Source organism: Electrona antarctica, assembly GCF_951216825.1.
Source record: "Electrona antarctica genome assembly, chromosome: 16".
NCBI lineage: Eukaryota > Metazoa > Chordata > Actinopteri > Myctophiformes > Myctophidae > Electrona > Electrona antarctica.
The window spans coordinates 8,133,579-8,157,027 of record NC_136797.1 but is presented as its reverse complement, the minus strand read 5'-3'; the positions used below and the strand labels follow the sequence as shown (position 1 = coordinate 8,157,027).

The 23,449-nt window shown below is 44.7% G+C and overlaps 1 protein-coding gene across 1 annotated transcript in view; it reads right to left on the bottom strand.

The window, feature by feature from the left end:
• The window catches only part of LOC306939721 (DNA repair protein XRCC4-like), a 68,516-nt gene that overhangs the window by 28,612 nt on the left and 16,455 nt on the right, over nucleotides 1-23,449 (bottom strand). The window contains exons 4-6 of the mRNA XM_079524408.1: nucleotides 18,813-18,979; nucleotides 16,459-16,590; nucleotides 16,028-16,182 (exon numbers count right to left, since the gene is read on the bottom strand). Coding sequence (XP_079380534.1) covers nucleotides 16,028-16,182; nucleotides 16,459-16,590; nucleotides 18,813-18,979 — 454 coding nt within the window. The remainder of the gene's footprint in view (nucleotides 1-16,027; nucleotides 16,183-16,458; nucleotides 16,591-18,812; nucleotides 18,980-23,449) is intronic.

Genomic DNA, 23,449 nt, shown 5'->3' with positions numbered 1-23,449 from the left:
GCTTTAAACATATATATTCATGAACTTGTATATCTGCTATTTTTTAATAGCCAAAGTATAAATGTGTTTTGTCTCAAATATAAAACGACACGGATGCTGTCCATGTTTGAATGGGTTTCCAGAGATTTTCACAGTCTGAGACAGACTAGTCTGGCGTGCCCTCCTATCTCGCTCCACTGACGGTATGGAGGGTCTGGAGAAACTCTCTTTGGAGAACCGTGGATAGAACGAAGCCAGCAGGTCACTCTCTGGGGCGTGCGGCTCAGTGGAGTGGATAGAACGAAGCCAGCGGGTCACTCTCTGGGGCGTGCGGCTCAGTGGAGTGCTGATAGGACCATAGTCTCACTCTGACTGTCTCTGTTTTGCTTTTGTTGTTTTGTTCCCAACTCGGGTGCGATCGAGGATCCAAAATTAGATCAAGCAATTTAGATCCATCAGCACAAATGCAAGATCTAATGTATTATAGATTGGCTATTTTCACGATGTTTGCCGCCTCCTCACGTAATATTTGAAAATTTCTGCCAACTTGGTATTAAAATACTGTGCACAATAGGGCACACTAGGGCATTCACTTCTAGTCATTTTTACTAGTTGCCTAGTTTACTAGTCGACTAGTTGTTTAACTACCTATTATGTAAAAAATATCAAACATTGGTGACTATAACTAAAATCTACCTGATACAAAATACAACTATTTTTATTTTATTTTTTCTTATCAACTAGTACCAACAAGGTCGACTAGTGGATTTACTAGTCGACTAGTTGAATAGTCGACTAGTTGCTTAATGCCCTACTGCACACTTGGTCTGAAACATCACAGTCAGGCCCAAATATACACCAAGTCCATCAAACTGACTGGATTGTGTGTTTGTGGAGCGGTTGTGTCGGCTGCCAAACTGCATGGGGTCTAGCTTTGGCGAGATGTCATCATGATTAGAATCCAGATCCCAGCGAAAACATTCACATGATTATTTTAGACTTAGAGAGTTGAGCTGTTTAATCCATTTAGACCTGAAAACGATTTTAAAAATGTCTTCTAATGTCTTCAGTTTTCTGAAAAACCTATGTTTCTATGTCAGTTGTGCTCAACTTTTTTCACGTCAAGAATCCCCAGAATTATCTGTATTTGGCCACAGACCCCCATCTGAAAATATGTTGTTCCAGGGACCCTCCCAGAATCAAAGACTTGAGTTAAAAACGTTCGCTCTGAAAGAATATATATTCAAAGATTTGCACTACATTTTCCTGATCTTTCAAAAATAGCAGACCTACAAGTTGAGCTTGTAGATCTGCTATGTTTCAACAGCTAAAGTATAACATAATGCTTTAAAACACCAAAAGGGGTCCCCGCCCAAAATGGGTTAATGAGATCGGCCTCGATTTGTCAATGTTGCACAGAAATAGATTTTGGTACGGGGACAACAGAAGCCTCTTTCCATTCGTCTCTAGGGGACAAACCCCTTCACCAAAATAATGAACTGTTGATACTGTCACAAAGAGGAATGCTGATCTCTCACATGCAAACGGTTTAATATTTTTTTTGCTGTCTAGTACGAACAAGCAAACAGTAAATCGCCTCTAAATGAGAAAATGCTTCATGATCTGATGAAGGGCTTCATAGCCAAAACGCGTAAGCGTTCCTTTTTGGTGTGTGCCAATAAAGAAATGGAAATGTGAGTTCTTTGTCCAACATAAATGGTGCATTTATATAGCACCTTTCTCCAAGGCGCTTTACAGAGATTGTGCATTACATTCACCCATTCACACACACATTCATACTCCGATGGCAGCGGACACCATGCAAGGCACCAACCAGCACATCGGGAGCAATTAGGGGTTCAGTGTCTTGCTCAAGGACACTTCGACACTAACTCTGGGGGAGCCCGGGTTCGAACTGGCAACCTTGCGGTTACCATCCAGCCACTCTACCCCTGAGCCACTGCCGCCCATTTCATTTCACCATTTCATTACATTTTTGGATGTGCTACCTTTTTTGAATTTTTTGAATTCCTATTTTTTTAAAGGTATATTCAGTGATTTGACTTAATCTAAATATCACTTATTTTTTCTTTTTTTCTGGATAATCCTCCCTACTATAGAGTGTGCTGACCATATAAGGAGTTCCTCTCTGTCCCCAGTGAGCCCCTGGGGTCAAAAAACCCTAGTTTCAGTTTTGGTGGCGGGTGGCAAAGCCTTCATCCAATCAGGATGAGAGGGGCCTTCCTCCAATCATGACCGAGTGGGGGCGGGTGGGTGCACATGCTGTGGGACTTCCCCCCACTGTAGAGCGTGCATGTGCACATTTTGTTACCGGGGCGGACTGGGTGGTTTTCCAAATCACTCAAATCACTGAATGCTCCTTTAAGTAAAAGTAAAAAATTGTCGGGTAGAAACATCACGTCCGAAACTGTTACTTCAAATTCAAAAGAAGCAAGCTCGAAACTGCTACCTTTTCTATCTTTGTGTGACGCTGTAGTACGATCAAGTGGGGCGTTCATTTACGAAAAAGTTTTTTTTTTTAAAACACAAAAAGTTTAAATTCTGCTCCACAGCAACGGAATATAAATAATTCTGCTCAATAGCATCAGGATATAAAACACCCTCACATGAACTAAACGTTGTTTTATTTAACCACCTCCTAAGCTGTAAAGTAAAGACATGCCCAAAATAGGGTGTAACCCTGTAAGGGTTCAAAATCAGGACACATCGGCTGCATAATTGCTGATATCGATGTGGTCAAATAATGACAGACCAATATATGTATGTGTCGGCACTATAGTGGACACTAGTGCACCTAGGTCAGCTACTTTTTAACTTTTTCATAGTAAGAACCCTCAATTTCCTCAAATGAATATATATATTTGGCTGTGGATCGCCATTAGGGATGGGTCCGATTTGTCGACAAATCGATTATCGTTAACCCTTAGAAGATGAAAGACGCCAATTGGCGTCTTCATCAGAATTCCGTAAATGATCAATGACGCCAATTGGCGTCTTCACAGTTTTTGATGAATCTAAACATATTAATATGCTCCGAAGCGCTGTTTAAATTCCTGAGCTTATATTCCAACTACATTACCCAGAAAACCCGTGTCACGTGACACACGTGTACGTGTTGCCATTGGAAGCTGGTCCCACCCCCTGTAAACAGTGGGGGCAGAGGGAGTCTTCATAGTTTTCATTGTTTTGCCTGTTTGCCGTCTCGCCCGAGCGATTTTCTAGCAGAAAAAGTTGAAAGCAGTACTATTTATTTGAGCGAGTTTTGTGGTAGTAGTATTGATCCATACGCGTCCCAGTCGCCTTCTCCAGGCGGAGTAGCCCTGGTCCAGTGCTTACAGCGAGACTCGCTGCTCCCTCCCTCCTTTTTTCATTGTCTCCCCATCGTCGTCCGATGAGCTATACCGGGAAACCATTGAAGAAGACGATCAACCCGGAATGTTTTGAGGTAATCTTATTGTAGAAAATGCCCTTCTATAGTGATCAGAAATCATAAGATGATCGCTACAAATAGATGCTTGGATAATTACTACTACTAGTCAGATCATGACGCCAGAATGACTCACCACGATGGCCCCCAGCCATTAGCCAGCACCGAAGGTGCTGGCTAATGGTGTTGGTCGGTGCATTGGTGCTGGCTAAGGGCTGGAGGGGGGGGTTGGTGTCGATCGGTTGGTGCAGTACAAATGTATCGTAGCAGGCATGCACGCATGGCAGTACAAGTATTTTATATTGTAGCGTGCCTTATAGGCGATCTGATCTTTAGAGTAATGTTCGCTCCTTTTATTTACTGTCTACAAAGACGGAGAACAAACATGCATCGTTTACTGAAGCAACGCGTGGTTATGATGACGTTGCTACAAGGATCGGAGGGGGGACGGGGAGTGAAGCTAACAGTAGCGTATTATATAAGATCTGTATGACGTTTCATTGACGTCTGAGCTTGCATGATAATTGCATTCATTGTATATTGTATACAATCATGATTGTACATTGTTTAGTGTGTCTCCGTGTGATGATGATGATGACGATGATGTCAGATAGCCTACGTCCCCCCCCCCCCCCCAACTGGCTATTGGCCGGGCTGACTACAGCTAAATGTTTATTTTTATATATTTAGAACTGGCATCGGAGGAGGAGGATGATGATGATGATGATGATGATGAAGACGAAGAGTCAAGACTGCGATGGAGTTCTCCGACACTGAACCGGATGCATTCATTCATTTCAGTTGTTGTTTTTTTTTAAATTTAGCCTACACACACACACACACCGTCAAGAACAACTGGAATGCAGTGGTTTGGGGACACTGGGGAGTTTGGGGACAACTGTTTTGTATGTAGGCCTATTTATTTTCTGTAATATTTATTATAATTGTATTATGTTAGTAGTCATAAAAAATAAAAGACAAGCTTTTACAATGAGTTAGACCTGTCATGGCTATTTTGTTCACTAGTCTGAGGTTTATGGTTTGACTAAGCGAGTTTCAACTGTGATTTACTCTGTAACGGTAGATGGTAAGAACCCAATTTTTTTGTTATAATACAGTATACATTCAAGTCTATATTTTGATACATATCATGGGCACAAAGTCATATCAAAACAATGTCCTTGGATGAGTTTTTTATCAAAACTGTTTCTTCACAACAGGTTTTTGAGATACATGCATGAATAGACACGGTACTGGTAAGACTATGTAAACATGGTATATATCAAAATGTGCGTTAGAATGTCTAATTTTACCCCAAAAAAGAATTGAGTTTATATGATGTTCCATTTCAGAGCTAGGGGGACTTTTAGCTGGATAGGTCAGATTGATCATGACTGACCATGCTATTTATAGATGGCAAAATATCTACAGTGGTACATGTGAGAAACTTTTTATTTTATTTTAATTGAACTAGACAACTCACCCTTTAAAATGAGATATTGCATGGCTATGTACGCCCAGCAGAAAAAAAGTTATTTAGAAAATAAAACTTCAACCGGTCATAACTTTTTTTGTTGTCCTAGAAACACTACCCAGTGTAAATGCAGGCTCTTTTAAATGGCTTCCAACACCACAACTAAACATTTTATCAACTCAGTTCATTTTTTTCCTGGAAGCAGACAAGCCAAGCTTTCTCTGAAGGTCTTTCGTTGTCACACATTCACAACAGAGAATTTTCAATAAATCATTCAAAAACGCCATTCTGCCATAGAGAAGTCTAAAAACTATATAGAAATCCATGAAACTCTCAAAGAGTTAACGGGACCCGAAATCGATTCTTTTTTTTTTTTTAAATGAAAATCTGTTGGAAAGGCAATACTGTCATCCAAACAGGACAGGGCTATAGGCCTACCAAAGTGTGCCTGGGATGTGTCTGTGTAGCTGCATGAGGAGTGTGAGTCATTGAGTGTGAGTGGAGATTGATTCCAATCAAGATACATGTTTGGAGGATTTAGCAGGTGTTGGGAATTTACCTAATCAGGCCTAGGCTGGGGTTGCTATGGTGATCAATTGGCTCAACACTTTTTCTTCCTTTAAAAAAAAATATATATATATATATATTTTTTTTGTGGGGGGGGGGGGGGGGGGGGGCTTATCGATCTGTCGATAATTGATTAATATTGAATTATGCTAATCGATTTTCATTTTTGACACATTTACACATCCCTAATCGCCATCGAAAACTGTTTTGTGCGAGAGACTCCTGGCACAAAATAAATATTATAATATTTATTTTCTTTTTAACTAATTTAGCTGGGGACCCACTGGAAACCCCTTAGGGTCACCGGACCGGCGGACCCCAATTTGAGAACCACTTTCTCTGTGTTATGGCTCCTAACCGTGGTCCCTGCTTCAGTTCACAGTAAACAATCCCCAGGGTTGCTTTCTGAGAAAACGTGCCTGTGATGCGACTTTACACACACACACACACACACACACACACACACACACACACACACACACACACACACACACACACACACACACACACACACACACACACACACACACACACACACACACACACACACACACACACACACACACACACACACACACACACACACACACACACTGTGTGCGTTAGATTAGAGTCCAACCTGTATGGATAATAACAGTAACTTGATGTTTTCTGTTCCAGCTGTCCCTTTCACCTCCTGTCCCTCATACGCCTGCCTCGCCATGTTCTGAAAACAGCTGCTCTCCCAAGCGGACATTTTTAAAGCATAGCCTACAACATCAGTGGTTCTCAAAATGGGAGTCCAGGGCCCGGGGACCCACAGGGGTTCTTGGGGGAGGGGGGGGGGGGGTCCCCAGCAAAAGTAGTTAACCCATTTAGATCTGACGTCGAAATAAATAAAAAGTCTTCTGAAAGAATGTATATTCAAAGATTTGTGCCGTATTTTCACGATTTTTCAAAAATAGCAGATCTACAAGCTCGTAGCGCGCCACTCGGTGGCGCGCTATGAGCTTGTAGATCTGCTATTTTTCAAAAGCTAAAGTATAACATAATGCTTAGTTAAAACACCAAAAGGGGTTCCCGCCCAGAATGGGTTAATACAGCATCACAATGTTTTTGCAACGATAAGTTGCACATTGCTGCACGTCGATATAATATTTCCATCTACACCAAATCTCTTCGTCAAAAATGGCAGATCTACAAGCTCACAATGAGCCACACCGTGTAACAATGCTGCAAGTCGTGAGCTTGTAGATCCGTTATTTCTTGATGAATTTACAGGGCTAACTTGAGCCAAGAACGTTTGAGAGCCACTGTGCTAGTAGAGACACAGCGATGGCAGGTGACAGACAGCACACAAACATGTTGTTTGCCCCCCCCCCCCCCCCCTCCCCCTCTCCCTCTCTCTCTCCCTCCCCCTCTCTCTCTCTCTCTCCCTCCCTCTCTCTCTCTCTTTTCATCACCTCCCTAATTGCTTCCACGCTGGTTTAAAAAGCACAGATACCAGACCCCACCACATGAAACAAACGCCACCTCTCAAACCAACGACAAAACACGGAAACAAACCCTATGGCTAGACAGGAAAACAAGTGCTAGCTAAGATTGTAGAATTGAGCATTTTCCCATATATATATATATATATCCTGTTTGTCACATTTTATGCATACTGTATATGATAAATGAACCACATCGTTCGACCTGGCACGGGCTTGTCATTAGGCAAACAAATCCCCCCCGCCCCCCGTACTACGAGTAAGTGCGTAGCCTTCGGTGGCCTTATGTACAGTACAAGTACACCCCACACTCCCACAGCCATTAGCAGACGCTCTTAATCCATTCTGATCAGATTCTAAAAATGTCTTCTACATCCTGACAGTTTTCTGAAAAAGCTGTTTCTATGTCAGTCGTTCTTCGATTTTTGAAAAATAGCAGACCTACAAGCTCATAGCGCGCCACTCGGTGGCGCGCTATGAGCTTGTAGATCTGCTATTTTTCAATAGCTTAAAGCATAACATGCTGACACCAAAAGGGGTTTCCGCCCAAAATGGGTTAATCCAGAGCGATTTACATTAAGCAAGAACAAAAAAGCATGGCAATAGACATCACATACATAAAAAGTAGTTATCGTGAAACATGCGTAAGCTAAGAACCTAACAGTGGAGTATCTATAGGCCTATAATGAAAACTATACATAAACTATACAGTACATACTATACTATACTATACTATTCATATATACTATAAAGTGCTATGACTACATAAAATGCAATTCTAGTGCTGTCTACGTAACATGCTATAAGTCTGTTCTACACTCTCTGGACATGATGTGCTGTGCAAGTACATGACGTACAAGCACACGCCATGGACTTGACGCTATAGTTGCAGGGATTTATCCCCAATCCAAATCCAGGCCTTGACGCCGAGTGACCAAGCAGGGAGGCATTGGGTCCCGTTTTTTAAGATTATGCAAAAAATAATTGTGATTATCACACAGGCCTAATTGAACCCAACCTAAAGATCTCAGGACAGACACACTCTACCTATACCTAGACACCGTCAGTGAACCCAACCTAAAGATCTCAGGACAGACACACTCTACCTATACCTAGACACCGTCACTGCCGAACTCTGTAACCGCTACACAAACACATAAACACATACCTACGCCACAAAATGTCTTCTAACTACAGTACTTAGACCCCGGCGTCCCCCTCCCCCTATTTGGTCCGCTCTGACTGGCAACACACATGCGAGCGTGCACACACACACAAACACACACACACACACACACACATGCGCACACAAACGCACGCACGCACGCACGCAACCGGTGGCTGAGTCATTGTCGTGGCAACGGACACAACACAGGAACCTGTGAGATTTTCCTGCACACACACCGGGTTTTTTTGGGTGTACAGCTGGTGAAGGACAAAGTGCCAACAAGGGAGTCGGAACAACGCACATACATATACGTCGCCAAGGAGGCCCCAGTCCATTCCTGCAGCTCAGCAGCTCGATGTGAATGGAGGGAGGACTGTATATCATGAGCAATGCCTGGTTTTACACCTCGGTGTCCAACATCGTTTTTGTATGAGGTCCGTAATTCCATTTGATATATCGACGTCGTCGCTGTCTGGCAGAACAACCTCATATCTCCATATTTCAACGTTTAATATTTCGTCCTAAATGAATACCGTACTACTATGCCACAGTTTAAGTCCACACTATTTATCCATAATGTATAAATGATAGATAAGGGGTCAGGACAACTTTTCGTGGAGGGGTCAGAATGAAATTTGGACTTAGACTGTTTTTCGTCTGTGGTACTTTCTTGATCATACAAGAGTTGTTGTATAGTAATAGTAGTAGTAGTAGTGAATGGTAAATGGTGCATTTATATAGCTCCTTTATCCAAGGCGCTTTTACATAGATTGTGCATTACATTCACCCATTCACACACACACATTCATACAACGATGGTGGAGGAAACCATGCAAGGCACTAACCTGCACATCGGGAGAAATTAGGGGTGCAGAGTCTTGCTCAAGGACACTTGGACACAACGCCGTTGTAGATTGGCTATTTTCACTATTTTAAATTATTTAAAAATATATATAATCACAGGGTTTCCACTCGACAGTAACGATATGCAATATTCCTGTAGTGTCAAATTATCTTTTGCTTTTTTATTCATGTAAAGTGCAATTGAATGAGTACCCTGAAAACTATATGAATAAAATGTGATTAAAATAATCATGAAACCGCATTGAATTGAATTGAATTGAATTGAATTGAATTGAATTGAATTGAATTGAATTGAATTGAATTGAATTGAATTGAATTGAATTGAATTGAATGTCCTATTTTTCCGTCTCCTCCTGGTACATACAGGAGTATACAGGTGACAAAAGTACTCGTGGCCAAATCTTTGCAAATGCAAACGCATCCGAAATCATGGAGGTTCCTGTGAGGACTTAAACTTAACTAGATGTACGGTAAATAAATACGGGAATCACAACTGAGATCAGTGGAAATGAGGCGTTGGTTTGTGCATTGTGTTGCGTATCGAAAATAGCCGATCTACAAGTGGTCAGTGGGTCAAGTAGATACAAGTAAAGAGGACAATGTCAATCTTGTGAAATAAGTCTTCTGTGTGGAAGACAGATCCATAATCCAGACTCCTTCGAAGTTACACTGGCCCATAAGTGGAGTGGAGTATATTAGTTGGAGGTAAACAAATGTAAGCGGCTATTTACTGCATATAGCCGATATGACTTTTCTTAGTTCTACTGTTCTACTGGATCTCTTCTCCAGTCGTTTCTATTTGTTGATGTTTTAGTTATCATAACTTAGTTTTCATTTAGTTTGTCAGTAAAACAAAAAGAGTAGTAAACACAAAAAAGAATTGTTTTGTCATAGGTTTAGTTAACAAAATGAACACTGCTTCTACAAATTCAGAGATTATACCCCGCTGAATCAAACAGTATTCTCTGACATGTCTATAAACTATAGGTTGAGGTCGGATTTAACACATTTTGGGCGGGAACCCCTTTTGGTGTTAGCATTATGTTATGCTTTAGCTATTGAAAAATAGCAGATCTACAAGCTATGAACTTGTAGGTCTGCTATTTTTGAAAAATCGAAGAACGACTGACATAGAAACATAGCTTTTTCAGAAAACTGTCAGGATGTAGAAGACATTTTTAGAATCTGATCTCAGGTCAAAATGGGTTAAGGCAAAGTGAAAAAGCCCAGGACCGGTTTAGCGGTCCAGTCACCTTGGCTGGTAATGAAACCGAGCTACACTTCCTAACCATCTGTCCATATTGTACCAAGACATCAGAGACACATACTTCCCACAGATTACAACCACGCACGAAGATTTTGAAAACATGACCAATGACAAAAAAAACTCCCATATCTGCTGGGCGAAGAACAACAATGTGCAAACACAGCAGCAAGATTCGTGAGTTGCTGTGATAGGAGAAGGATATCAAATGGAACACAACCACCCTAAAGACTAATCATTGTGTGTATTCCTGCACTATACCTGCATCCAGTGATCTTGGTACATAGAAATTGATCTATTGAAGATTCTGACTTTCAAATGTACATCATTTTTGTTTTGATTGTATTGCTGTATTGTTGTATTGCGCTTTCTGTGATCCCGACGAACTTTGCTGTGTGTCTCCCCCCCCCCCCCCCCCCCCCCCCCATCTCTTTCCCCATTTCCTCTCTAACTACTGTAATCTATCAGTAAAAGGCAAAAATAAATAAAAAGTCCAGAACTAACTGCTACTGTCTCATTTTATGTGTATGTATTTGTGTTTTGGGGGATGCGTATGAGAGGCCCACTACTCAGCGTTGCATAATACTGTGGTGATGTCATGGTTGGTTCCTTGGGCAGAAATAATAACACTCGTCACCCAGTGGAATCCCCCAAAGAGTCCGAAGAGTGACGCATAAACACACGCGTTCCCATGACAACAAGTCCAAGTTGTAGTTGTCATGAGACATACATATGGAGTATAAATGCACTGCTTGAAGAGCATAATGAAGCTGCAAGGAAAATTATTCAAGTAGCCATTAAATTACTCAAACTTTCCTTAAAACCGGAAAACCATCCGCGTCATTTATATCATCATCATCATCATCATCATACTATAATCATCATACTATATAATCATCATATCATACTATAATTCAGTCAATGTCTGTCTGAATGTGTGTCTGTCTGTCAGAAACACCGCCGTATCTCCTCACCGCCTGCACCAATCGCTCCCACTTTTCACACAGGCATTGACCATAATAATATGGAGGTCTTAACGAAGCCCTTTTTCCAATTCAACAAATTATAAATGAATAATGAATTTATTAGTGAATAAAAAATGTGATTATTGAGTGGTGCAAACCACTCCAATAACCAGCTTTGTCTGTATGTACCTGTGTACCTGTGTACCTGTGTACCTGTACGTGGGGCCACGTAGGGGTGAGCATGGTTGCTATGGTTAGTGTGTGACGTCACTGCACCACTCAGTTCACACGGGTGTGATTTTTTTTCTTAATGAACGGCAATTAAAGATATTTATGGGGGGGCAATATCTCACAACGGGTAAGGGCTAGTATATATAATGCACATAACTCGAGAACCGTTCGCCCCACCGACTTCAAATTTGACACGCGTTCCACACCACCACCACGCGTTCCACACCACCACCACGCGTTCCACACCACCACCACGCGTTCCACACCACCACCACGCGTTCCACACCACCACCACCACGCGTTCCACACCACCACCACGCGTTCCACACCACCACCACGCGTTCCACACCACCACCACGCGTTCCACACCACCACCACCACGCGTTCCACACCACCACCACGCGTTCCACACCACCACCACCATGCGTTCCACACCACCACCACGCGTTCCACACCACCACCACGCGTTCCACACCACCACCACGCGTTCCACACCACCACCACCACGCGTTCCACACCACCACCACGCGTTCCACACCACCACCACCATGCGTTCCACACCACCACCACGCGTTCCACACCACCACCACGCGTTCCACACCACCACCACGCGTTCCACACCACCACCACGCGTTCCACACCACCACCACCACGCGTTCCACACCACCACCACGCGTTCCACACCACCACCACGCGTTCCACACCACCACCACGCGTTCCACACCACCACCACGCGTTCCACATCACCACCACGCGTTCCACACCACCACCACCACGCGTTCCACACCACCACCACGCGTTCCACACCACCACCACGCGTTCCACACCACCACCACGCGTTCCACACCACCACCACGCGTTCCACATCACCACCACGCGTTCCACACCACCACCACCACGCGTTCCACACCACCACCACGCGTTCCACACCACCACCACGCGTTCCACACCACCACCACGCGTTCCACACCACCACCACGCGTTCCACACCACCACCACGCGTTCCACACCACCACCACGCGTTCCACACCACCACCACGCGTTCCACACCACCACCACGCGTTCCACACCACCACCACGCGTTCCACACCACCACCACGCGTTCCACATCACCACCACGCGTTCCACACCACCACGCGTTCCACACCACCACCACGCGTTCCACACCACCACCACGCGTTCCACACCACCACCACGCGTTCCACACCACCACCACGCGTTCCACACCACCACCACGCGTTCCACACCACCACCACGCGTTCCACATCACCACCACGCGTTCCACACCACCACCACCACGCGTTCCACACCACCACCACGCGTTCCACACCACCACCACGCGTTCCACACCACCACCACGCGTTCCACACCACCACCACGCGTTCCACACCACCACCACGCGTTCCACACCACCACCACGCGTTCCACACCACCACCACGCGTTCCACATCACCACCACGCGTTCCACACCACCACCACGCGTTCCACACCACCACCACGCGTTCCACACCACCACCACGCGTTCCACACCACCACCACGCGTTCCACACCACCACCACGCGTTCCACACCACCACCACGCGTTCCACACCACCACCACGCGTTCCACATCACCACCACGCGTTCCACACCACCACGCGTTCCACACCACCACCACGCGTTCCACACCACCACCACGCGTTCCACACCACCACCACGCGTTCCACACCACCACCACGCGTTCCACATCACCACCACGCGTTCCACACCACCACGCGTTCCACACCACCACCACGCGTTCCACACCACCACCACGCGTTCCACACCACCACCACGCGTTCCACACCACCACCACGCGTTCCACACCACCACCACAGGGAGTGCAGTCAGTCAACCCGGTGTCGAAGTCTGTCGGATCGCTGGTTGTCCAGAACCAGCACAGAAGCCTCTGCTCGAGCCCTGGACATCTCCATATATGGAGCTGGCCTGTTCTGACATCACAATGATGTTCTGACATCTGCATAGTTTCCATATTTGGGCATATCTGACAAAGAACTCCATATATGGGCATAAAAGGGACACAGAAAGTAGACTAGTGCCCAACGGGCACCACTCTAGTTCATTGAACCCATTCTGACCTGAGATCAGATTCTAAAAATGTCTTCTACATCCTGACAGTTTTCTGAAAAAGCTATGTTTCTATGTCAGTCGTTCTTCGATTTTTCAAAAATAGCAGACCTACAAGCTCGTAGCGCGCCACTCGGTGGCGCGCTATGAGCTTGTAGATCTGCTATTTTTCAATAGCTAAAGCACAACATAATGCTAACACCAAAAGGGGTTCCAGCCCAAAATGGGTTAATAACACGATCTCTTCTGGGGGTCCCTGGCAGAACACATTGTGAGACGGGGCGTCCACGGCGTCCACGGCCAAAGACACATATCAATTTGTGGTCACAGATTATTTTTTGAGAACTATTGATTTGATTTAGAAGGCATTATGTAAAATAGGCCTCAGGTCTCAATGGGTTTGATTGATTGATTGATTGATTGATTACTTTATTGAAAAATACATTTCAAAAGGATAGAGTCACACGAAAGCCGTTAGGCTTGTTTCCGTTGTGGTCCTCTTGGGGAAAGGGGAAGGGGAGCAACAATACAATACAGACAGAACCGTTGTGGTCCTCTTGGGGAAAAGGGAAGGGGAGCTGTAATACAATACAGACAAAAACTAAAATACCTTTGTATTTTGCCAGGAGACAAAAAAAACAAACATAAAACAAAAACACAAAACAGAACAAATAAAACTGAACAATAAAACTGGATTTCTTTTCTTTTTTTTCTTTTCATTTGTGTTATCTATTCTACACTAAAAAATCACACCCGTGTGAACTGAGTGGTGTAAGGTCTTATATAGACTGATCAGCTGTGGTCTGACGTAATGTCTGACGTAATGAAATCACACCTGTGTGAACTGGGTGACCATAGCAACCGTGCTCATTTTTTGAGCACAGACAGACAGACTAACAAAGCCAGTCGTAGGAGTGGTTTACACCACTCAAAAAGTCAGTATACTTAAAATTAAAAAATTAGGACATGTTATCAGCCAACCATCTTTTTAATGTGGATTTAAAGTTTTCAAAGGAACTGATCTTACTTACTGAACTTGAGGCTGGAAGGCAAGCCGTTGAGGTTGGGTTGTTATCTAACAGAGTTTAAATGATGTTCCTCCTCAAATAAATGTGTTGTGCAGTTCACCGTTGTTCCACTGTGAGCTTGTAGATCAGCTACAGTATGTCTGCTAGTTTTCTAAAAGGTTTTTGACAATTTAGTCCAAAAATGAGACACCAGGAGGTTGACAGTGCTTAAACACAAGATGTAGATCATACAGAAAGCTCAAATCCCATATAAATAATAGCAACGTGAAAATAATATATTACTCATGTCAGATCTTGGCAGTGTATATTGTATCTGTGTGTGTGTGTGTGTGTGTGTGTGTGTGTGTGTGTGTGTGTGTGTGTGTGTGTGTGTGTGTGTGTGTGTGTGTGTGTGTGTGTGTGTGTGTGTGTGGTTTCTCTGCATAAACACATAGAGGAAGTTATTGCTCAATATTACTCCACGTGCTCCTGAGTCCTATTTTTCATTGTATTACAGTTTTTTTTAGGCGGATTCTAAACAGGCCTTCTAGATCCTGACCAAACTATTACTGTACATAGAAACAATAACCCAAAAAGGGGTTCAAGTCCACAAGTGTCAAAACACCAAAAGGGATTTCCGTAAGACATTTTGGACAAACATGACCCCCCTCCCTCTCTATCTCTGTATCTCTCTCTCATACGCGCGCACACACACACACACACACACACACACACACACACACACACACACACACACACACACACACACACACACACACACACACACACACACACACACACACACACACACACACACACACACACACACACACGTCACTGTTTCTCAGTCAATGTTAAGTCTAGGGACCACCAAGGGAACCACCAACCCTTACAGGTCTGTAACACAGAGTTATTTTACAGTGAGGATTGTGCCCATACCCTGGGGGTTGGCAAAAGGGCCTTTCTGTGTGGAGTTTGCATGTTCTCCCTGTGTCCCTCCCTGGTACCCTCACAAGAAACAAGCAGCAATCCTGGTCTCTACACTGCCTCCCCCTGGCCAGCCGGGGTGCCTGGTGGAGGGGAAAGGAACTGGTCGGAATAACGTGTTCATTCCACGCGCTACGTCTAACCGGGGAAATTACCAACCCTGTCAGGTGATAAGAAGTGGCTTGGACTCCTCATGCATTGACGGAAGCATGAGGTCAGTCCGTTGCTCTCCCCAGGTTGGCAGAGAGAGTCTAGCGCCCAGGATTACATTAGATAATTGACACTGGGTGAAAAAAATGTGTTGCAAAATCGTGGGATAAAAATTATAAAGAAAGAAACGCGCGCGCGCACACGCACACACACACACACACACACACACACACACACACACACACACACACACACACACACACACACACACACACACACACACTCTCTTTGAGAACCTGTTTTAGATCCATCCCACAGGTTGAATTATAAAGCGCCTCGCTCTCACCCTGGGAGGTGGATGATGTGGAGGAGGTGTGCGGTCCCGGCTGTTCTTCGTCTGTACTACCACCATACTCATCATCCTCCTTCTGCTGCGGCGCTGCTGGGGAGCTCTCAGCAGCAGCCGCAGGAGCTGCTGCGGCTACTGCCTCTGCCTCTGCCCTGATGACACAGGGAGCCAGGAGAACAGGCTGAAACATGCACGCTACCCCCCCGACACAATATTTAAGATCGCGTCATATAAGAGACTCTGTGTCGTTACAGTACATTTGATAAGGTCTGTGTTCGGGGGAAAATACATACCGTATACAGTGTATATCGTATACTCTAGTAGAGAGAGTCTAGTCTAGTGCCCAGGATTACATTAGATAATTGATAAAAAATGGGTTGCAAAATCGTGGGATAAAAATTGTATAAAAAATTTATCCATGGACCAACCTGGCTTCCTCCAATTCTTTTATGGTTTCCTGAAGATGGCGGATCTTCTTCTTCTTCTCGTTGAGGACCAGGATGAAGCGAGAGTAGAGCTCTGTCTCTAGAGACGCCTTCAGGTCCACGTAGCGCTGCAACCTAAGACCAGGAAACACCAGTAAACACCAGCAACCTACAACCAGGAAACACCAGTAAACACCAGTAAACACAGTAGAGCTCTGTCTCTAGAGACGCCTTCAGGTCCACGTAGCGCTGCAACCTAAGACCAGGAAACACCAGTAAACACCAGCAACCTACAACCAGGAAACACCAGTAAACACCAGCAACCTACAACCAGGAAACACCAGTAAACACCAGCAACCTACAACCAGGAAACACCAGTAAACACCAGTAAACACCAGTAAACACAGAGTAGAGCTCTGTCTCTAGTGACGCCTTCAGGTCCACGTAGCGCTGCAACCTAAGACCAGGAAACACCAGTAAACACCAGCAACCTACAACCAGGAAACACCAGTAAACACCAGCAACCTACAACCAGGAAACACCAGGAAACACCAGTAAACACAGAGTAGAGCTCTGTCTCTAGAGACGCCTTCAGGTCCACATAGCGCTGCAACCTAAGACCAGGAAACACCAGTAAACACCAGCAACCTACAACCAGGAAACACCAGGAAACACCAGTAAACACCAGCAAACACCAGTAAACACCAGCAACCTACAACCAGGAAACACCAGTAAACACCAGCAACCTACAACCAGGAAACACCAGTAAACAAGAGACTCCTTCAACCTACAACCAGGAAACACCAGTAAACAAGAGACTCCTTCAACCTACAACCAGGAAACACCAGTAAACAAGAGACTCCTTCAACCTACAACCAGGAAACACCAGTAAACAAGAGACTCCTTCAACCTACAACCAGGAAACACCAGTAAACAAGAGACTCCTTCAACCTACAACCAGGAAACACCAGTAAACACCAGCATGTCTCTAGAGACTCCTGCTTCAACCTGCAACCAGGAAACACCAGTAAAAACCAGCATGTCTCTAGAGACTCCTTCAACCTACAACCAGGTGGAAACACCAGTAAACACCAGCATGTCTCTATGTGTGTCTATAAAGTGTGTTTATGGTCTGCAGGTGAGTGAAGACACCTGTTACAGGAGTCATTAGTGTTTGGAAACATTCTGCTCAACCTGGCCTTAGTATAGTGTGTCCTATTATGGACCACTTTGAATTGGATAAGACACATACGGGCACATAAACATCCTTGATAGCGCTTCCTTCCACCAATCCTTGTGTAACTCCGTCCCAAGTTCCCTCTCCCATGTATACCTCACCCCAGAGAGTGTGGTTAATTAATTAATTTAGAAGAGGTAAGAGCATTATAAATGGAGGAGATGTTATTCAGGGAGTCTGAGGGTTACATTATAGATTTCAATATAGTTTTCAGGTAAGCTATGGAAGGATGAAAAATGAGTGTTTGCAAAGTTGCGTAATTGAAAGACTTTGTAATTTATATGTGGAGGCAATTTCGTCTCTGTCGGGTGGAAACCTCATACGGTATGTCCAAAACTCCTCACCTCATAAGATCTACAAGCTCAAATCACCTTGTTTCGTGCAGCGTTTCGAGCTTGCAGATCTGCTATTTTAAAGTAGGGCGTTAATTGGAAAAGGGGGGGTTAGATTATGGAGACAAGAGGTTTCTGCCTGATAACAGCGTTATGTTACTCTACATATTCTGCGTTTTCCACATTCTCTACCAGTCCCGCTTATCTCAAATAATTACGATTAGACGATTATGAAAATCACACCCGTGTGAAGTGAGTGGTGCAACTCCATGTGGGGGTCCCCGGGAATTCCATACCCACAGTACCACGGCGCCGGCCCGGTTCCAGCGAGCCTCCCCACATCCGAAACGGTAGAGAAATGAGAGAATTACCGCGTGGGGGTCCCTCTACTGTACCCTCTACTGTACTGTCACTGTACTGTACTGGCACACCAGAAATCATCATACAGTTAATATGTGCGTGTGCGTTTGTGTGTGTGTTAGGTTGCACACAGGTGGTGAAAAACAACCATGCTGTTTTCGTGCTCAGACCCACCCAGGCAGGCACCCACCCACACACATAGTTCCGTAAGGGAGTGTTTGCACCACTCAAAAAATTGAGTGCACGCACAACCTGACATGTGCGTGCATGCATGCATGCATGCATGCATGCATGTGTGTGTGTGTGTGTGTGTGTGTGTGTGTGTGTGTGTGTGTGTGTGTGTGTGTGTGTGTGTGTGTGTGTGTGTGTGTGTGTGTGCATGCGTGTAATACGTGTGTGTGTGTGTGTGTGTGTGTGTGTGTAGTTACTCTGCGGTGATGTGTTGCTGTTCAGCGGTCAGTCTGTTGTTGTGTTCCTGCAGCTCCTGGTTGTGTGTGTTCAGCGTGCGTTCTCTTTCAACGCTCAGGAGAAGCAGGTCTTTCACGGCGTCCGCCGGATCTGGGACCGCTCTCAGCGACACGGAACCCAGACGCAACTGGAGTGGGGGGGGGGAGAAGAAAAGAGAAAACCCACAACAACAGGAAAATGAGGGAAATGTGTACAAAGGTTGGATAGCTGAACGCTGCAATTTGTATAATCTTCTGCAGTTGATGGCAAGCACACTGGTTCCCTTCTCCACTAGTCCCTCCCTAACATTTTGGTCTCGTTTTTTATTTGTTGCTGGAATTGTGACAATTATCAACATATTTAGTCACAGTTTTAGTCATCACAGCCTCAATCAATCAATCAATCTTTATTTATATAGCACATTTCATACAACGAGTGCAGTTCAAAGTGCTTTACAGTAAGAGCAAAAATAAAACAAGAAAGAGCAAAACACAACACAAGAGCATCAACTACATAGTAATAACAAAAACAAAAGGAGCGACTAAAACAGGAAAAGGACATGCAATGATCTAGTTAAAAGCAATGCTAAAAAGGTGTGTTTTAAGATTTCGTTTAAAAATGTCCACAGATTCAGAGAACCGTAGATCCCTTGGCAGGCTGTTCCACAGCACAGGGGGATAGTAGCTAAAGGCGGCTTCTCCATATTTCTTAGTGTTAGGGGTCTCTGGAATCTCTAGGAGACCAGTGCTAGAGGATCTAAGGGGTCTGCCGGGCACATATTTGGGTAGCCTAGTTTTTTTATTCGGTGAAAAATAAAGTAGTCGACAAAAGCTTTTCGTCATAGTTTTAGTCGACAAAATTAACACCGTCTGTACATGCTGGGGGCGTGACGAGTAAGGGACCGTTTAATTTTAGCTCCTTAACAACATTAACCCTCGGCGTCCCTATTTTGAGCATGACATTATAGGCATAATTAGGCATGAATTGGAAAATGCAATTTACATTTACAAGATCGCACGACATCACGATCTAACAAGATGTACGACGTACGAGGCGATGTGTTGGGAGGTCGCAAGGAATGGCTATTCTTTTGCTTTTCATTGTACGAAGTTTAAACAAGTTCTTAAGTGGGTAATTTCATTGTACAAATGGAGGAGGGTACAATTAAATGCCGTGCCCCCCACACACACACACACACACACACACACACACACACACACACACACACACACACACACACACACACACACACACACACACACACACACACACACACACACACACACACACACACACACACACACACACACACACACACCTCCCACCCTTCCTCTTCCTTAGACCTTGTCTGACCTGTGGCTGGACACGCACCCAGACACAAAGGGCCTCTTGTCCCCCAAACATCCAGTGTTTCCCCTCTCAAACGTTTGCCTCTTGCCAGTTTCCACACAAAGATAGTAGCCTGTGCTGCTATAGTGTCACCAGCACTGCTGATCTCCATCCATACAGCTGTGAACTCCCCCAAATAACTGACCCCTGCTCGGCGGAGGCATGCAGGGCCAAGTCTGTTTGCAGCTGTGCATAAAAATTAAATAAAAGTGCAGAGTGAAGCATTCTTTTACTTGCATGACTTAGATTTATTTGTGTACAGTATGTACACTTGTACAGTATGGCGCTTTAATGCTTGAGGACACGGGTAGCAGTGCCAACTACATTATCTCTCTCTCTCTCTCTCTCTCTCTCTCTCTCTCTCTCTCTCTCTCTCTCTCTCTCTCTCTCTCTCTCTCTCTCTCTCTCTCTCTCTCTCTCTCTCTCTCTCTCTCTCTCTCTCTCTCGGTCGTCCTCAGATGAGCCCTCCATAGTCGCCTCCAGTCATCCCGGTTCTCCGTATCCATCTGGCCAGCTCGTTGGTGCTCTCTGCGCTCCTGCGTATTTCTTGAGTACATCCACATATGTTAGTGTGGGACGTCCTTGTCGAGTTGTGACCGGTGACCGTGTGTTGGTTCCACTAACTTGCTGGCTGGCAGCTCTTGGTGTCTTTGGCAGTGTCCTGCCCGTCTCATTATCCTGGCTGCTATTTTCTGGCTCACCCTTGGGCATTCCATCCTACAGATTCATGGTGGTAACATGTGTGCCCTTGCTGATGTGAAGTACTGCACGCAACATTCTGATCCACCCGTCGTCTAGTAGCCTCGGAAACACAGACGTTTTTATTTCCAGAAAGAAAAAAGTCTGGGATCGAGTCCACTTCAATTCGACATAGAGTAGCGCAAATGTTGATCACTCTCTGCTGATTTCTGATCGTCTGCACCCGTGTTAAATTGACGCACACACGCACAACCGTACACACACACACTCCTCTCTCTCTCTCTCTCTGTCGCTCTAATGAATTAGTCTCATGTCGCGCAGCTGCGTCTAGATTCTCCTGGTGGATCCTGCCGGGAGCTGCCTATGCCATAGAAAGCATAGGTGGACCCCAGGCTACACGTCTAGAGACTTCTGCCAGGGTTGGCTTCACTGGGCCCAGCATTCACTGCCGTATAGGAGAACAGACTAACGCAGCGTAGAAGAACAGTACCTGGAATTTAAATAAGTGTTAAGAATGGAAACAGTAAGGGTCCACTTGGTTCCATGGCTGGTTCCGGACCACACTTTGGCCCCTTTTCCACCGAAATAATAACGTTGGTTTTAGAAACGGTCCCGCTCTAGATTCTGGAAACCGTAGTGCTTTCACGGAACCGGCCTCCATTTTTTGGTTCCAGTTCCGAACCAACTGTTATTCTGAATATGAATTGGTCATATTCAGTGGAAACACTCTGAACTGGTTAAATATTAGGCGGGAAAAAAATAACCAATCCGGTTCAACCCCGGTGGAAACGGGGCCTTTGAGGCCACTTTTACACCAGAACGGTCGCCGGATAAAACTGCAGAGTCCCGTTGCGTTCTCATGTGTTGTCGAGCCTTACACGAAGGCGCACATTTAACACGTAGCAGAGTAGTTTCCAGTGAGCCAATATGAACAATATCAGCACCCTGACTCTGTTTTGAGCCGAATGGAGCAGGAGCCTTCATTAGTATCATTGGTAACACCTGTGTGAAGAAAGAGGCTCAATTGTTTTTGCAGTATGGCTGCTGCTGCTGCGCATAGAGCCTATTTCTAATCAACAACAGAGTCACTATGGATCATGGTATATCTCACCAATATTTGGAGCTACATCATGGCCCAAACCACTGCCAAAAAGTGACATTTTTCTTCATGTCCTATTTTGTATTTCATCGTACGATAGTGTGTCATGCCAAGCCTAACAAGCTCAACAACAAAAGCTATTTTCAAAAAACTTTCGAACATTTCTTTTTAAAAACCTGCCCCAACATATTAGGGACAGAGCAGCAGGTTCACAGAGTCTTTAACCCATTTAGACCCGAGGACGAGATTTAAAAAAAAAAGTCTTCTAATTCCTGACAGTTTTCTGAAATACCTACTGTATGTTTCTTTATCAGTGGTGCTCAATATTTCATGTCAAGGACCCCAACCATTATCTGTATTTGGCCACCGACCCCGATCTGAAAATATGTCGGGGCAGAAGCAAAGATTTGAGTTAAAAACGTTCGCTCTGAAAGAATATATATTCAAAGATTTTCGCCACATTTTCACGAAAAAAAAAAATAGCAGACCTACAAGCTCATAGCGCGGCACCGAGTGCCGCGCTATGAGCTTGTAGATCTGCTATTTTTCAATAGCTAAAGTATAACATAATGCTTTAAAACACCAAAAGGGGTTCCTGCTGAGAATGGGTTAAACTCAGGAGTGGATGAAGACACCCTCTTAGAAAGAAGGGGCTTTGCGAGAGGAGAAGGTAAACACGCCGTGGTATGCTAACCACGTCTGGTAACACCTGCAGCGTGTGAGAGTCTCGCTCGCGGAGGCCATTGATTTGCGCGCTTGAACTGTAAAGAGAGTGGTGGGCCGAGGAGCTGCTATTACAGGACGAAATGAGCGGGCATTAGGCCCTGGAAAGACCTCTCATTAAGACTCATAACATTATGACAGATCCATTTACTGTGTCTGTAACGTTCGTTGAGCAAGAGAAAACCACGGGTACTAGCGTAGGGGTAGGGCAACCTCCGTCCGCTCCGCTTGCACACACGCCCCAACGGAGTTCCGTAAAAAAAATCTGAAAGTTTTCAGTCTTCTGTCTTTTTTTATTTTTTTACACAGAGATCTATTCTGTTCCTCTTTGCAGTTTGTTACACACTCACTTGGCTTTCCATTCTGTCATTGTTTCCATGGTAACAGAACACATGTTTTGTGGATGCTTCTTTGAGTGTGTGTGCGTGTGTGTGTTCCTCTGACTCCAGGTCACATCTGAGGCACTCACAAAATAACTCGCTTTTTCTCCACTTCCATAGTGAAACAACATCAGAAATAAATACACCTCCTCCTCCTCCCAAGCAGAGCTGTCACGATTACGATTTTTTTTAACTTGACGATTAATTGACGCTCAAATAACTGCGATTTAACGATTTAATTGGACAGTTAATATATGATTATTTTGAGGGGTCACTGCCTGAAAAGGTCAAGAATCACTGTACACATTTCCCTTCTACTGCTGATTGT